We start from the raw sequence: 17,329 nt of genomic DNA on the forward strand, positions 1-17,329 counted from the left end.
TCAAGAAAACAGTTGACCTGACATGATGTACTGTTATATTGCCCTATGGGAAATTTCCTTAAAAAAATAAAAAAAAGATATTAATTCTACATTTTTTAAGTCATCATGGTATGTCTAATAAATCTGTGTGTGTGTGTATTTAATGAAACTAACTCAAAAATATATTTGTTATCATTTATTTCCCTGAGCCTCCATTGGCCCTTGAAATGCTCAGTCTGATTGTGTGGGTGTTCGGAAGCAAATTTGAAGATATTTACATATCTTCTGAATGGCTGTTAGGATGGTAAAGAGCCAACCCCCTTCCCCAGATGAACAGTCATTTGTCTATTATAATCAGATCACTTTGTGACACCATGATGTGGCTAAAAGTTCCATCCCACCTGAACAGCCTGAAATTCCAGGCATTTTTTTTCAAACAGCTCCTACACAAAAAGGGCATTGTCACCATGTTCACAATTTCAGTGTTATTTAGACCTCTTAATGTGAAAGATCACGTTTTTAACTGCACTGCCCCTTTAAGCATAGTGCAGAGAGCTCAACTAGGGTAGCTTTTTTTATGGGTGGGATAAAGATCCTATCTGGGTTGTGGGATCCTTGGAACCTTATCGTTTAAAATGTAAACTTCAATGGGATAGAAACGCTCCAAGGATCCCAGATAGGATCCAAGGATCCGTTATATCCAAGAACCGTTATATCCAAGCATACGTTATATCGAGGCAGAGTTTAGTATCGATAACTAGTCGCGCGATTTGCTAGCAACATGAGTCGATGCTTGTAAAATGTACATTTAAAAAATGCATGACTGCACTGTATAACTGCGGTCCTCCCACGATTTGGTTAAATTCATCATTTTAAGGAATACAGCCACCGATGTTTTCCTAATTTGTGTTGCTGAACTGGAGACATAATGACCTCTGAGATTCAATTGGCAGAAGCGAGTTGAGCAACACAAATGAGGAAAACATCGGTGGCTGTTTTGGATAAAAGTGTTTTTATTTAAAGTATGAATTTCATCACCCCTGGGCAGCACCGCAGTTGTGCAGGACACATTTAGCGCGACCAGTTATCAATACTCCGCCTTGATAAAGAGCACAGACCGAAAAAAGACAGCGGGGCGGAAATTACTTCATTCGTTTGGCAGCGGGGCGGAAGTACGTCTCATGTTTACAGCTGTGAAAACAAAACAAGCAGGAACTGCGACTGGTGAGTGGAAACAACAGCATCGTTACATAACATAAGGATATAATTTCATTGAGAAACGGAGCATTTAATCTCAAACAGCGTTCTCATTTTAAGTGCAGTAACAACAATTGTGTCACGATACCGTTGTAAGCGATATCAAGGTTTCGCAACGATAATGTTTTGGTTTGTGGTTTTCTTAGCACATCTCGCTCCCCAGGCTAGGCCTATTGTTATCTAATTATCATGGTCAGTTTTAGAACAATAGAAGAAACAATCAAAATTGATGAACGATATGAACTCTCTAGTTATTTGGAGTCTGCCGAAGTGCTGAAGGCTACACACAATATATATATTACATAATAGTTTAATTCCCCTGTCCAATTGGTCATATTCAGTCCTGATTATAGCCTAATGATCAAATTATCTCTTTCACTCTGTCTTCATGTTCTATTCAAAAGTGTTTCAGTAGTAGCAGTGCTGTAATAAGGAATGAGTTGTGAGTAGATTCATTCTGTAGGCTATGTAGTCACTGCTGTTACTATGCCTGGGTAGTGGACCGAGGAACGCTGTAGGTTGCCTGACAGAAAACAAACTGCACTAAAAGAGAAAATGATAGTTATTACTTTTTTTTAAACTGAAAAAAATCCTAGGTACCACTTTAAACGATCAGTAAGCATTTTATAGAAAACCTAAGCACATGTCTTTGTGATACTTGTGGCAAAGTGCCAGATGACAGACCTGCAAGTTTGTTTTATACAGTATGCTATAAATAAGTTGTATAGCATCTACCTTGGCCCTATGAAGGGTTTATGAAGGCTGTATTAAGACTAACACAATTGTTGTTCAATTAGTTGAACAAAACATCTTCATAGTCATGTGCATTATGTTTTAACAGTAGCTTCTCAGAGGATTCTGAGTGTTGTAGTTGGCAGCAGCAGCAGCAGCAGCAGCATACACTGTCCTCTTATAAGCTAGTGTCAACTTACACTATACTCATTCTATTCATGTGCCAATCACATCTACAGTATACTGGAGCTGTACTGCTCCAGCTTACCAGTATTCCTCTCCCCCTGTCCCCCAGCAGCATGATGGATGAGCTGGTGCACGACCTGGTGTCAGCCCTGGAGCAGACCTCCGAGCAGACCAAGCTAGAGGAGCTCTGGGAGGAGATGGTTCTGAGTCCTCTGCAACAGCGCAGGCAGATCCGACGGCGCCGGGGACGTAAACGCCGTTGTGACTCCTCTCTCCACCCCTTGGAGCACAGCCGTTGCCTCAGTGAGGCCTCCGAGTCCAGCCTGGACGAAGCAGCCAAGGACTGCCGGGAGAATGCTGCCCCGGCCCCCTCCGCCGCCAACTACAGCGACTCAGACGACATGGTAATGGCCAAGCGCTGGCCCTCCTGCTCCAGCAACAGCTACGCCATCAAGACCAAGCAGCACTCCTGGCCTGAGTCAGACTCCTTCACAGAGAACACCCCGGGACGGCCACTCAGGAGGAGGCGGAAGGTCAAACGCATGACCTCTGATGTGACGGTCAGCCTGCAGCAGAAGTTGACGGTGTCAGGGGTGGATGGCGAGCGGGGCGGAAACCACAGGTTGTCCAAAAAGCAGCGTCTGTCCAGGCTGAAGAAGGGCGCTGGAGGCTGGGTGGGAGTGGACAGGGAGGCTGATGGAGTGGGCCTCAGGGCAGAGGAGTGCTGGAAGGATAAGATCCCATTGGTCCTGGAGGCCAAGGAGCAACGAGAGGCTTCTGATGAGAATATGTCTGAAGGGTAATGTTCTAAACATCAATTACATTTTTGTGTGAGAAAATATCAAGTTTGACAGGACAATAATATAACATCTAAAAGGATATAATATTTTAGGAGAATGATTTTTTTTTAACGTTAAGTGTTTTCATTTGGCATTTCCTAAATATTACATAATATTTGCAACCTTTGCAATATTTACAATATAGCCTACAATTGTAAAATATGTTATTGCTGGCCTTTGTTGACACAGACCTAGTCAAACTACAAATCACCCCTAAATATCACGTTCCATTTACCCTTTGGGTGGTGAAGTTACTGAGGCAGTTTGGCCCGTAATATAAAAGTCATGGGCATAACTACTATCTGACAGAGGCAATTAAACACAGCGACATTTAAAATGATCTATACTGCCTGTCTACATCTAGTTGTCAATATTCAATGTGGCCCCATCTAAAACAAAAAGTGCATCACATTGATGCTTCTGCACCTTCAAGTATTTCATTGACATAAAAAATGAATGATATTCCCTTCTCCTGCTCATCTGCTCTCTCTCTGAGGTGATAAGTGGGGAGGGATCGCTGATACTGTGGCCGCAAGGCATCACTCAGCTCATTACTTTGCTGGGAGAAATTGTCACAAGTAAATAAGTCGCTTGGTGAGGTATTGATTCGTTTCAAAATAAATGTCTATATTATTGTTAATATTTGAAGCTATGTCTGTCCTGAGTTCAACTGAGTGCATTCCAATGTGTGCATTAAAAAAAAAATATCTAAATTAGATATACTACTGTGACTGCCTATAAGTGACATTGGAACCAATCAATTACCATGCTGTCATATTAATTACAATAATGGGTTTACTAAATAGGCCTATTCAGTCCTGCCTGGACACTTTAGGGCTGAGCCAGTTTGACATAAAAATACACAGTGAATAATCTAACCTAACCTCTGCTATCCTCAACGGAGTGGAAATCATCAGTGTCTGTATACTACACTAGTAAGAAAAATAGAAACTTGGACCGTGGAGGAATAGGCTGGTTGCATAGACGTCCCAAAGAAGTGCATAGTGCTGCCTGTGTGTAAAGCTGGTTGGTCTCTTCTCCCCAATGTCCCTCCCACTGCTAGACACCTGCCTCCACTGGGTGTTCCCCCTGATGATCTCATTATCTGTTGGCCCATATAAAAAACATGGAGAAGAAGTCTGTGGTAACCAATAATAGGGAGACAGAGGGCTTTACATCTTCTGGTTTAATTTGTCCTGACCTCCCTGGCCCCTCAACGGTACTTGTTTTCTTACTTTATGGAAAAATCAATAGCCGTTCTGACAGAAAACAGCTCGGGAGAAGAAATAAATGGGAACACCGTGGCACGCTGTCAATCATTTCTCACTTACACAACAGAAGGCTGCTGATTGCTGCTCAGTAGACTGCCGCTCTGTACTGAGGACTAAACAATCTCTGGGTTAAGTCCTGCTGGAGTCCAAGGAAATGGGAAAATGGTAGCTAGTGATGGGGGTTTGACAGTGGTACAACAGCCATATTTAGACACCAGGAAAAGCTATGCTCCATCCATCTGATGTTTTAGACTTCAGTTACTTCTTAAAATGTATTTGAACCCTTTTAGGTTTCAGTAGTCTCTCTCTGTTCGTTCCATTAACCTCTTCATATTCTGTGTTTGATCTCTTAAATGTCCTTTGCCTTAAGGTCACAGCTCATGCAGTATATGCACAGACCATAGCCTGCCTTTAGCCGCCCAAGTGCATTGGGAGCAGATGTTGGAAACTCCAGCTGGGCTCCACATCCTTGATTAGAGCAGCGTTGGCCTGCTGGCAGGATGGCCACCTGGTACCCCGTCTGGCCCAGAGAGCAGGCCTCACCTGTGGGTGGAGGCAAACAGGGACACGGCCTTTGTCTACAGCTGTGGTGTTGGTACTGTTGGTGGTGTGTTCAACATGGACAACCTTACCACCGGAAAGCACAAACCATTGTGCGTGCGTTTGTCACACTCCACACATTCACTTTCTAATTTGGATTTTTTCAAAACTCTACGAAGAGTTTTGGTTTAGAGCTGTATTCCATTTGCTGAAGTTCATTTTCATAAATCTCTGAGACTAATCCAATTACAGGAGCTCAGGGAGAGTGGGATAACCTTATATTCAAGACGCCCATGAAAGAGGGCATGGATTTGGATTGGGGCGGCTTGTTTGAAGAGCCAACGGAGCCATTGTTATCTGCGCTTTGCCCCCCCTCTGTCTCTGTCCCCCCTCTGCTGAATTAGCCCAGGCTCAATAAATGGCGGCCGACCGGTAATCTCTGCGCAAACTGGTCTGCCTCTCCCAGGAGCCAGGGATTATATCCTAATGATTAGTCCTAATCTGGATACTGTGTTTTTGCTTCACCTCACTGGCTTGTCTGCAGACAATGGGGCCGTGTGGGGAACTGATTAGTTCAACCAGAAATTACTGAGGTTTGTCAGAAGGGAGCTTTTATTCCACACTGGAATGCAGTTGTGGTGTCTTAGAACACGTAACTGTCCTTGTCTTAATTGAGTCCCACCATGGTTGAAGGGAACATCAGTGTGGAGGCTTATTTAGTGATATGGAGCCTGATGCAAAGTACGTGATAGTATTTCTCTGGGAAGAAGAAATGGGAGGCGTGTGTTTTGATTGCTTGGCTACCCAAACTCCTTGATCTGGCCAAACGCTACACCAGACCCACGGACGTTAGTTTCTTCTCCGCAATGAGACTAGATTTGAGTACCTATTCAACGATTTCTAGAACGCAAACATTCTAACCATTCTGATTAGTCCCATAAACTGATGGGTTTGGGCCAGAGTCAGAACACACGTGGGTAAAGCTCCATTTAGAAATTGGCTTTGATACTCTGATTGGTTAGAGATGATCCAATCGCTGATGACTTTGTTTTGTACAACACCCTTTATTTTGACGTCACCACAAACGACTTCAATGATGGCAATCTCAGACTGAGCAGTGGAAGAAAACAAGTTTGAGTCATCAGGCAAGTGTTTTGTTGAGCTTTACCTGTAATTGATACTAACACAGGAATGATCCTTGTTCTCGCAAGTGCATTTGAAACAGGCTAAGTTTGACTAAAAGGTCTGTCAACTTTTCCTGACAAAGGTCATGGGAGGAGATGAAAGAGAGAGGTGTTTCTACTGGTCCCAAGAAAAATGGCAGCCTCAATTATTCATGGAATTAATTAGGCAGTACTTAATGGAAACGGTTTCACATTGGCTCAGGGCTGCTCCCAGCGACATCACATTACACCTTTAATACGGATAAATAGTTAATGTGTGGCTCTAATTAATTGTTTATACCTGTGATCTTTTTCAAACTTTGCTCCAAATCCCCCTATAGGAAGCAAACACATTTTTTAAATGCAGAAATGGAAGAAACTGTTGTACCGCTGCCATCTGTGAGCTATAACTTGTTTTTGATAAGGGTGCATATTTCAAAATGTTCCTCTATTATAGAGAAAGATAATTATTGTACATGTGTAACCTGTACTCAAAATATTCTCCTTAAGACCATTTGGAAAGTATTCAGACCCCTTGACTTTTTCTCCACATTGTGTTACGGTACAGCCTTATTCTAAAATGGATTGAATAGTTTTTTCCCCCTCAAAGAAAAAAGTTGACATTTTTGCTAATTCATTTAAAATATAAAAACTGAAATATCACATTTACATAATTATTCAGACCCTTTACTCAGTACTTTGTTGAAACACTTGTTGAAGCAGCTTGGCACACCTGTATTTGGGGTTTCTTCTATTCTTCTCTGCAGATCCTCTCAAGCTCTGTCAGGTTGGATGGGGAGCGTTGCTGCACAGCTATATTCAGGTCTCTCCAGAGATGTTTGATCGGGGTCAAGTCCGGGCTCTGGCTAGTCAACTCAAGGATATTCAGAGAATTGTCCCGAAGCCACTCCTGCGTTGTCTTGGCTGTGTGCTTAGGGTCGTTGTCCTGTTGGAAGGTAAACATTTGCCCCAGTCTGAGGTCCTGAGCGCTCTGGAGCAGGTTTTCATCAAGTATCTCTCTGTACATTGCTCCGTTCATCTTTCCCTTGATCCTGACTAGTCTCCCAGTCCCTGCCGCTGAAAAACATCCCCACAGCATGATGCTGCCACCAACATGATTCATCGTAGGGATAGTGCCAAAGGACGTGATGCTTGTGTGATGCCAGGACAACAAACATCACCAACAAACTAACATGGGCCAAGCACACCAAGACATTCGTGAAGCGGGCACTACAAAACCTCAGTCTCCTGAGATATATCCCGAGATATTTTTACAACCATGGACAGTGCCTGTCAGAGCAAAAACCAAGCCATGAGATCAAAGGAATTGTCCATAGACAGGAGACTGAAAAGATTTGGCATGGGTCCTCAGATCCTCAAAAGGTTCTACAGCTGCACCCATCTCCACAGAGGAACTCTGGAGCTGTGTCAGAGTTACCTTTCGGGTTCTTGGTCACCTTCCTGATCATGGCCCCTCTCCCCCGATTGCTCAGTTTGGCCGGGTGGCCAGCTCTAGGAAGACTCTTGGTGGTTCCATACTTCTTCCATTTAAGACTGATGGAGGCCACTGTGTTCTTGGGGACCTTCAATGCTGCAGAAATGTTTTGTTACCCTTCCCCAGATCTGTGCCTCGACACAATCCTGTCTCGGAGCTCTATGGACAATTCCTTTGATCTCATGGCTTGGTTTTTGCTCTGACAGGCACTGTCCATGGTTGTAAAAATATCTCAATGATGATCAATGGAAACAATGCTCAACTTGGTGCTCAACTTTCATAGCAAGTCTCATAGAAAAGGATCTGAATACTTATGTAAATAAGGTATTTTTATTTTTAATAAATTAGCCTGTTTTTTCGCTCTGTCATTATGATTGATGAGGGGAATAAAGGGGAATTAAAAAAAGAACATTTTAGAATAAGGCTGTACCTTAACAAAATGTGGAAAAAGGAAAGGGTTCTGAATATTTTCAGAATGCACTGTATATAATAGCGAGACAGAGACAAATAACTGAAAGGGCTATAGGATGAGTAACAATCGTCCTGAAAGGGCTATTAGTTTTTATTATAGGGGCTGCTGCCTATAGCCAGGAGGATGCATGGTGAGGAGATATGCCCTCTACTGCTGTCGAACAGAGATCCCTGCTCCAGATGCTCAGCCGTGTGTCCAGAGGTGGAGGACAGCTGAGTAGAGGCCTGGGGAACCAGGGTCTGGGGAAGGGGGTGGGGAGGGAGGGATGATCCTGGAGTTCTTGGCTAGGCCAGACGTCTTCCACATTCCCAGGAGAGGCCTGGTCCCTCTCACATCTGCTTCTTGGGTGTGTGAAGGGAGATGGTGCTGGACCATCTGGCAGCAGCCTAGTCTGAGCCTGCCGTCACCGCCACGCCTGTGCAATATGGCAAAGAACCATATCAGCGTGTATCTGACCCCGCCGGTCTCTCTCCCTCGTCACCAAGGTCAACGCTGATCACCACAAAGCAAAATGCAATGCAAACAAGACCCTCAGACTTCCTCTGACCCAGTGGACAAATGGCCTCAAAGGACTGAGCATGGATGTTTGTGTTACAGTTGCTACTTGGCATGCTGTGAGAGAATTTAAGACAAAATCAGTGACCATCCATGGCAGTTTGAATGTAACAATCTAAAAAAGTGACACACAACAAAAAACGAAATATGTACACACATATTCATTCTTAAAATTCACAGAACACAGTTCTAAAATTTACTCCACCAATGTCCACTTCATCAAGACAATATTTTGTTTTAATATTTTTTTTGTGTTAAACAAATAGTCCTGACTCCTGTGTGACCTTGGCAGGTCTATTTAGCTCCCAGCCCAAAGTGGCAGAGGTGTGACAGGCAGAGAGGCCCAGGGTGGGGTATGGGCCGGGGCAGAGGGGGGTGGAGGGGTAACACGGGGACGCCTGGGGGCATGGAGAGGGCCAGCCATGGAGCAGCCTGGGCTGGACCAGCCTTCAGAGCAGATGCTGGCCAGTTGTTGTGTGGAGGCACGTCCGCGGGTCCTGCTCACAGACTGAGAAGGCAGGGGAATCTGCCGCACTCCTGTCATCCTCCAGAACGCAGCACAGATTAGATTGGAGCTGACAGCGGAGGATATTCAATTAGATTGTGCATGTCACTCAGTGGCTTCGACCAGAGTCCTTCCCCATGCCTTTGTGTTGGGGATGGCAACCAGTGGGGAGAGCACCCCTCCTCTTTTTGTGTCATTTTATATTTATGTTGACCTCTAGCTCGGGACTGATTCCTTATTTTGTCATTGAATGTTGCATGTTAACATTTTTGGAGTGAGCTTGCACATTTTTGCTTCACATTGTTCTATTTTCAAAGGCACAACCTTCTTTGACCCTAAAATGCACCCATTTTAAAATGATCCATCACAACATATTTATTTTTCTTGTTACACATCAGTATTATCACTACAAAAAGACTGCTAAGTTTAACATGAAATGCATACTGACAATTATATTCTTCTTCCTCTGTTTGCAGTGAAACTAGCAGCATATGCAGCAGTGATCCTGGCCTCTTCACTAACGATGAGGGAAGACAAGGTATTAATGTTCAGCATAATATTTATTTCTCACTAGCTAGGTTTCCATCCAGTTGGCAACAGATTTTCATGCAGATATTGTAGAATTTGCATAAAGAAAATGTGTACATTCTCTCACCAGTGGTGTGTTTCCAATAAATGGATTTATTGCAGATAAAAGTGAGTGTGTAATGACGTAGTGCACACAAAATCAACTTTTCATGTACTGAATAAAAATGTAAAGTTCAATATGTTTCCATCGCATTTTAAACTCTACCGATAGTTTTATCACAAACTGTTGCCTTAAATAGCAAATGTGCCTACTCTGGTCTCTGTAGCCAACAGCTCGCAGATGTAGGCTAGTCTACATGATGAGATTATTATGGATAATTGTTATTTGTCAAATGGCAGTCAAGCATCGATCCTCATGTCACCAGAATAAGACCGTCAATATTTATTGGAAAGGAGCATCAAGAGCCCCCTGTGAAGTTCATCATAAGTTATTTAATCTGTAGACTAATAAACTGTATGGTTTTCTGAATTGTAGTGGGAGAACCACACACCATATCATTGTGTGACTCCAAGTTTAGTTCGATATGTTGATTATTATACTGAATAAAAATATAAACGCAACATGTACAAGTGTTGGTTTCATGAGCTGAAATAAAAAATGCCAGAAATGTTCCATATGCACAAAAAGCTTATTTCTCTCCAATTTTGTGCACAAATTAGTTTCCATCCTTGTTAGTGAGCATGTGTCCTTTGACAAGATAATCCATCCACTTGACAGGTGTGGCATATCAAGAAGCTGATTAACCTCTCTGGGATATGTGGGACGCCTCGCCAACAGCCAGTGAAATTGCAGGGCGCCAAATTCAAACAACAGAAATCTCATAATTATAATTCTTCAAACATACAAGTATTATACACCATTTTAAAGATAAACTTCTTGTTAATCCTGCCACAGTGTCTGATTTCAAAAAGGCTTTACGGCGAAAGCACACCTTGTGATTATGTTAGGTCAGCGCCTAGTCACAGAAAACCATACAGCCATTTTCCGAAGAAGGAGAGGTGTCACAAAAGACAGAAATAGCGTTAAAATGAATCACTGAAATTTGATGATCTTCACCCGATGGCACTCCCAGGACTTCATGTTAGACAATAAATGTGTGTTTTGTTCGATAAAGTTAATCTTTATGTCCAAAAACCTAATTTGAAATTGGTACGTTATGTTCAGAAATGCATTGTCTCAAACAAACATCTGGTGAAAGTGCAGAGAGCCACATCAAATTACAGAAATACTCATCATAAACATTGATCTAAGATACAAGTGTCATACATACGATTATAGATAAACTTCTCCTTAATGCAACTGCTGTCAGATTTCCCAAAAACTTTACGGTAAAAGCACACCATGCAATTATGTTAGGTCAGTGCCAAGCCAGAAAAACATACAGCCATTTTCCAACCGAGGAGAGGTGTCACAAAACTCAGAAATAGCGTTATAAATATTCACTTACCTTTGATGATCTTCATCGGAATGCACTCCCAGGCATCCCAGTTCAACAATAAATGTTCATTTTGTTCGATAAAGTCCATCATTTATGTCCAAATACCTCCTTTTTTGTTTGCTCTTTTAGTCCAGTAATCCAAATTCACAACACGCGAGCAAGTCCAGACGAAAAGTCAAAGGTACATTACAGTTCGTAGAAACATGTGAAACGATGTATAGAATCAATCTTTAGGATGTTCTTTATCATAAATCTTCAATAATATTCCAATCGGACAATTCCTTTGTCTTTAGAAATTAAAGGGAACGCAGCTCGCGTGTGAGACTTAGCTCATGGCATTCTGCCAGACAGCTGGTGTCCAGACAACAGCTCTTATTCGCTCCCCCTTCATAGTAGAAGCCTGAAACAAGGTTCTAAAGACTGTTGACATCTAGTGGAAGCCTTAGGAAGTGCAATCTGACCCCATTTACACTGTATATTGGATAGGAAAAGACTTGAAAACCAACAAACCTCAGATTTCCCACTTCCTGGTTGGATTTCTCTCAGGTTTTTGCCTGCCATATGAGTTCTGTTTTACTCACAGACATCATTCAAACAGTTTTAGAAACTGCAGAGTGTTTTCTATCCAAATCTACTAATTATATGCATATTCTAGCTTCTGGGCCTGAGTAGCAGGCAGTTTACTCTGGGCACCTTATTCATCCAAGCTACTCAATACTGCCCCCCAGTCCCAAATAACTTCAACTGCATTATCATTACACAGGTGCACCTTCTGCTGGGGACAATAAAGTCCCACTCTAAAATGTGCAGTTTTGTCACAATACAATACCACAGATGTCTCAAGTTTTGAGGGAGCATGCAATTGGCATACTGACTGCAAGAATGTCCACCAGAGCTGATGCTAGATAATTGAATATTAATTTATCTACCGTAAGCCTACGTCGTTTTAAATATTAATGGCAGTACGTTCAAAAGTCCTCACAACCGCAGACTAAGTGTAACCACGCCAGCCCAGGACCTCCATATCTGGCTTCTTCACCTGCAGGATCGTCTGAGACCAGCCACCCGGACAGCTGATGAAACTGTGGGTTTGCACAACTGAAGAATTTCTGCGCAAACTGTCAGAAACCGTCGCAGGGAAGCTCATCTGCGTGTTCGTCCTCCTCACCGGGGTCTTGACCTGTCTGCAGTTTGGCGTCGTAACCGACCAGTGGGCAAATACTCTCCTTCGATGGCCGCTGGCACGATGGAGAAGTGTGCTCTCCGCGGATGAATCCCGGTTTCAACTGTACCGGGCAGATGTGTCGTGTGGGCGAGCATTTTGCTCATGTCAACATTGTGAAAAAAGTGCCCGAAGTGGTGGTGGGGTTATTGTATGGGCAGGCATAAGCTACGGCCAACGAACACAATTGTTTTTTTATCTATGTCAATTTGGATGCACAGAGATACCCGTGACAAGATCCTGAGGCCCATTGTCATGCAATTCATCCGCCGCCATCGCCTCATGTTTCAGCAAGAATCTGTACACTATTCCTGGAAGCTGAAAATGTCCCAGTTCTTCCACGGCCTGCATACTCACCAGACATGTCACCCATTGAGCATTTTTGGGATACTCTGGATTGACATGTACGACAGCTTGTTCCAGTTCCCGCCAATATCCAGCAACTTCGCACAGCCATTGAAGAGGGAAAACATTCCATAGGCCACAATTAACAGCCTGATCAACTCTATGTGAAGGAGATGTGTCGCACTACATGAGGCAAATGTTACACACACCAGATACTGACTGGTTTTCTTTTTAAAGGGTATCTGTATTCCCAGTCATGTGAAATCAATAGATTAGGGCCTAATGAATTTATTTCAATTGTCTGATTTCCTTATATAACTCAGTAAAATCTTTGAAATTGTTGCATGTTGCGTTCATATTTTTTGTTCAGAGTATTTGCACACAAATGTGTTTCCACCGTCATTTCCCGCATATTACATTTTGCAGACACAAAAATATCCCACCATGTCGAAGGAACAAATTCTGTCAGCATTTATAAAATGACACCAAAACCTCTTGTTTCCATCACAGCTATTGTGATTTTGTTTTATAAGGTATGACTTTCCTCGCATACAAACTGTGGATGAAAATGTGGTTTGTGTCATTTACATATGTATATGCAAATTAAATAAGATGACAAAGGTAATAATGGTGCAAAATGAAAACAAAAAGCATGTAATAAGCCTTTTAATTCTAGCATTACCTGAATGTTCAAAGGATGGAGCTATGCCTGTGCTCTTTGTAAGTGTAACAGAATGCTAAGACTAGACAGAAAGAGGTTCTGATACAATAGGCTGGTTGCCGGGCACCCAGGCGGCTCTAATAAGGCGTTGTCATGTCGTGTTAATGAGCGCTGAAGCCTCTGCTAATCTCATTAGCCGTGGTGGGGCGAGGCGGCCCCTGATTTAACAGTTGTCACTACACCTTGACTGTGAGAGGCATGCGCCCCGCTGACTGACAGGTCTGTGGAGAGTGCAGTGTCTGGGGACCAGGGTGGTCTGCTGTGTGGTGGTGGAGAGGCTGTCAACAAATAGAGAGAGGATTGATGCAGGCCAAGTAGGAAAGATGCCCTCATGCAGTCAGTACTTCATTCCATGGTTAATTGTACAGCACTAAATTATAAATTGGTGCAGCCCATCCGTGAAAATACTTTTGTATCATTGTTTAAATGTCATGCAGAATCATATTGAGCAGTTATGGAATTTCCCAATGTACACATTGTGACTAACAGTGTTGAATTTCCTGCCTGTGCTGTAGGTGATGATGAGCAGAGTGACTGGTTCTTTGAGGGGGAGTGTGGAGCGGGAGGGATGGGCATTCCCAGCCTGCTGCCCAGCTGGGACCCAGATACTCCTCCTGTCCTCGAAGTACCAGACTCAGCTCCACCCACCTTCCTACAGCCTGCACGGCCCACTCAGAGAGGTGATGAGCTAATCAAAATGCTATACATAAAAATAAATATTTAACCTTTTTTATCTAGGCAAGTCAGTTTAAGAACAAATTCTTATTTACAATGACGGCCTACCCCGGCCAAACCTGGACGACGCTGGGACAATTGTGCGCCACCCTATGGGACTGTAGTGACGCCTCTTGCACTGAGATGCAGTGCCTTAGACTGCTACGTCACTCGGGAGCCCATTTACATTGTGAAATAACAGAAAACAACAGAAATGTCACTCTCTCCATTTCTGATTGGGTAACAATGTGGTTTGGTGTTGCAGGTTACCATGCCCGTCTGAACCGGTTGCCTGGCGTGGCTGCCCGCTGCATCAGGAAAGGCCGGAGGAGGCTTCCCAGTAAGGTGAGGGCAGAGTGGCACACTAGAAACACATTCCTTGACAAACATTAATGGATACCAGGCTTTTAATGCATGTATTTAACAAGTTATGTGATATGTTCTAAAATACCACATTTTATGTGTTGCAGGACAACAGTATGTCAGTGTCTATGGAGAGAATGAAGCATTTCTCTCAGGACCCCTATCAATGGCTGCCTTCCATTGGAAAAAGAGACCGGAGCCAGGTATATTTGTGTTGAATTATTGAATAAGACATTTCATCTCTCTAGCCCTATTTTTGATGCGTCTGGGTGAACTCCTAACATCTTCTAAATGTGTTCCAGTTCAACCCTCTGTGTCCGTTACCTGTTTATCCCATTGACATGGTGCCAGACAGCTCCCATCGGAGATGCTCCTCTTCCATCTGCAAAACCAGGTAGGGGATGCACACAGCACTCATTATTGTTGGCATGGTTAAACTCCGCCTCTCCTGGGCCTATTGGAGCCATTCAGCCCATTCCATTCTGAAGCTCAATATATTGACAGACGTGGTTAACTCTTAAATGAACCAGTCGCTAAACACAAGTCGTGATTTAACCGATGCATGCTACATCAAAGTTTGTACCTCAGAGACATGTTCAATATGTGCAATGTTGAGAACATTGCCCAACTCCTCAGAGACAGGAGCTCAAAGTGTGACATCGTGACCTCCAGACTCAGGTGGGCATACAGATGACATCACATCAAGCAGCTGGGCTAACATGTGAAAGTTGTGCTTTGGTGCTATTGGCGTGGGCATTCATGGTCTTTAGAGTGAATGAGAGGAGTGGTGTCATAGAACGTCATGTTAGGATGAGGACATGGGTAAGGCTGGAGAAAGACTTGTGTGATATTAGCCACGTCCCCCATGAGACTAGCTAGCACAGTCAGGTACTGTATATGGGGCAAGCTTGACCCCTGGTCTATACAACAGACAACTCCTCACTGGGATATAAGACTCCGCTGAATAATAACTGATGTATTTTTCCAAGGTTGTCTTTCTCGAACATAGAATATATTCATGTAGAATCTTTGGTTTCCAGTGTTTCTGAAAACGCAAAAGAAATATAAATAATTGCAGAAGTTTATCTAAAGAGTTTTGCTCAAAGCCTCTAGCTCCAAGTCAGCCCCTGTACTGCTGGATCTGCATGGCATGGGGATTGTTGAGGAGCTGAACAGCCCTCAGTCTGAGACTCTTCCTTGCATTGTTTCCAGTTCCACAGTGCCTATTTACAGAGCATTTTTTATTCTGTTTCAAGCTCTCTCGCTCTCTCTCCTGGGCTAGTTCAGAAAGCCCTCCACCATTTCTTGATGGGCAAAAACACGAATGCAATGAAAAGGCTATACTTCTTAGATTTATTTTCTTAACTGGCTCTTTCTTCTCCACCTGAAAGGTTCCTTCAGATTCCAGTTTGAGCCATTGTGAATACTAATTTCTATCTATTAAAAAGCCCTCATATCCCTACCATGCTCTCATTTGAATGCCGTCTCAGGGGAAGCCTCTTAATTCCTTTATAGAGGGATTCAAGACCCTTCACTTCAAAAAGTATAAATCATACTCCCAAATGAACGAGGGAGAGAGGGGGATTGACGAGTGGTGCTTCAGATGTGTCCCGTCGGACGGCACAAGCCTGAATCCATCTCCCCAAGCAGCTCAAATCCATCCTCTAGTGACTGTCCAGACTTACCCTGGACAGTCACTGGAGGTCACCCCCCCTCCACAGTCACACCCCTAAACAAGTCACCCAACACATAAAGTGCCTCCAAATCAAATTTTATTGGTCACATCCACATATTTAGCAAATGTTATTGCAGGTGTATTGAAATGCTTGTGTTTCTAGCTCCAACAGTGCAGTAGTATCTAACAATTCACAACAATACACACATCTAAAAGTAAAAGAATGGAATTAAGAAATATATCAATATTAGGATAAACAATGTTGGGTGGCATTGACTAAATACAGTATATACATAGAGTTGAAGTCGGAAGTTTACACACACTTAGGTTGGAGTCCTTAATACTCGTTTTTCAACCCCTCCACAAATTTCTTGTTAACAAACTATAGTTTTGGCAAGTCGGTTAGGACATCTACTTTGTGCATGACACAAGTAATTTTTCCAACAATTGTTTAGACAGATTATCATCATGGCTTTAGAAGCTTCTGATAGGCTAATTGACATCATGAGTCAATTGGAGGTGTATCTGTGGATGTATTTCAAGGCCTACCTTCAAACTCAGTGCTTCTTTGCTTGACATCATGGGAAATCAAAAGAAATTAGCCAAGACCTCAGAAAGAAAATTGTAGACCTCCACAAGTCTGATTCATCATTGGGAGCAATTTCCAAATGCCTGAAGGTACCACGTTCATCTGTACAAACAATAGTACACAAGTATAAACACCATGTTACCAGGCAGCCGTCATACCGCTCAGGAAGGAGACGCGTCCTGTCTCCTAGAGATGAACTTACTTTGGTGCAAAAAGTGCAAATCAATCTCAGAACAACAGCAAGGACCTTGTCAAGATGCTGGAGGAAACAGGTACAAAAGTATTTCCACAGTAAAACGAGTCCTATATCGACATAACCTGAAAGGCCGCTCAGCAAGGAAGAAGCAACTGCTCCAAAACTGCTGTAAAAAAGCCAGACTACGTTTTGCAACTGCACATGGAGTCAAAGATCGTACTTTTTGGAGAAATGTCCTCTGCTCTGATGAAACAAAAATATAACTGTTTGGTCATTATGACCATCGTTATGTTTGGAGGAAAAGGGGGGGAGCCTTGCAAGCCGAAGAACACCATCCCAACTGTGAAGCACATGGGTGGCAGCATGATGTTGTGGGGGTGCTTTGCTGCAGGAGGGACTGGTGCACTTCACAAAATAGATGGCACCATGAAGAGGAAAATTGATATATTGAAGCAACATCTCAAGACATCAGTCAGGAAGTTA

At 43.1% G+C, this 17,329-nt stretch overlaps 1 protein-coding gene across 3 annotated transcripts in view; it reads left to right on the forward strand.

Moving 5' to 3' along the window:
- The first annotated feature begins 1,093 nt into the window (after positions 1-1,093).
- Positions 1,094-17,329, forward strand: part of LOC109904054 (G patch domain-containing protein 2-like) — a 31,781-nt gene continuing 15,545 nt past the window's right edge. For 2 of the 3 annotated variants that reach the window (XM_020501139.2, XM_020501142.2), the window contains exons 1-7: positions 1,094-1,203; positions 2,264-2,953; positions 9,471-9,532; positions 13,825-13,989; positions 14,289-14,368; positions 14,494-14,589; positions 14,689-14,780. In XM_020501139.2, the coding sequence (XP_020356728.1) occupies positions 2,268-2,953; positions 9,471-9,532; positions 13,825-13,989; positions 14,289-14,368; positions 14,494-14,589; positions 14,689-14,780 (1,181 nt within the window). In that variant the 5' untranslated portion in view covers positions 1,094-1,203; positions 2,264-2,267. The remainder of the gene's footprint in view (positions 1,204-2,263; positions 2,954-9,470; positions 9,533-13,824; positions 13,990-14,288; positions 14,369-14,493; positions 14,590-14,688; positions 14,781-17,329) is intronic. The other variant, XM_020501141.2, reaches the window with a different exon arrangement.

This window comes from Oncorhynchus kisutch, linkage group LG14, assembly GCF_002021735.2.
Source record: "Oncorhynchus kisutch isolate 150728-3 linkage group LG14, Okis_V2, whole genome shotgun sequence".
In the NCBI taxonomy this organism is placed as follows: Eukaryota; Metazoa; Chordata; class Actinopteri; order Salmoniformes; family Salmonidae; genus Oncorhynchus; species Oncorhynchus kisutch.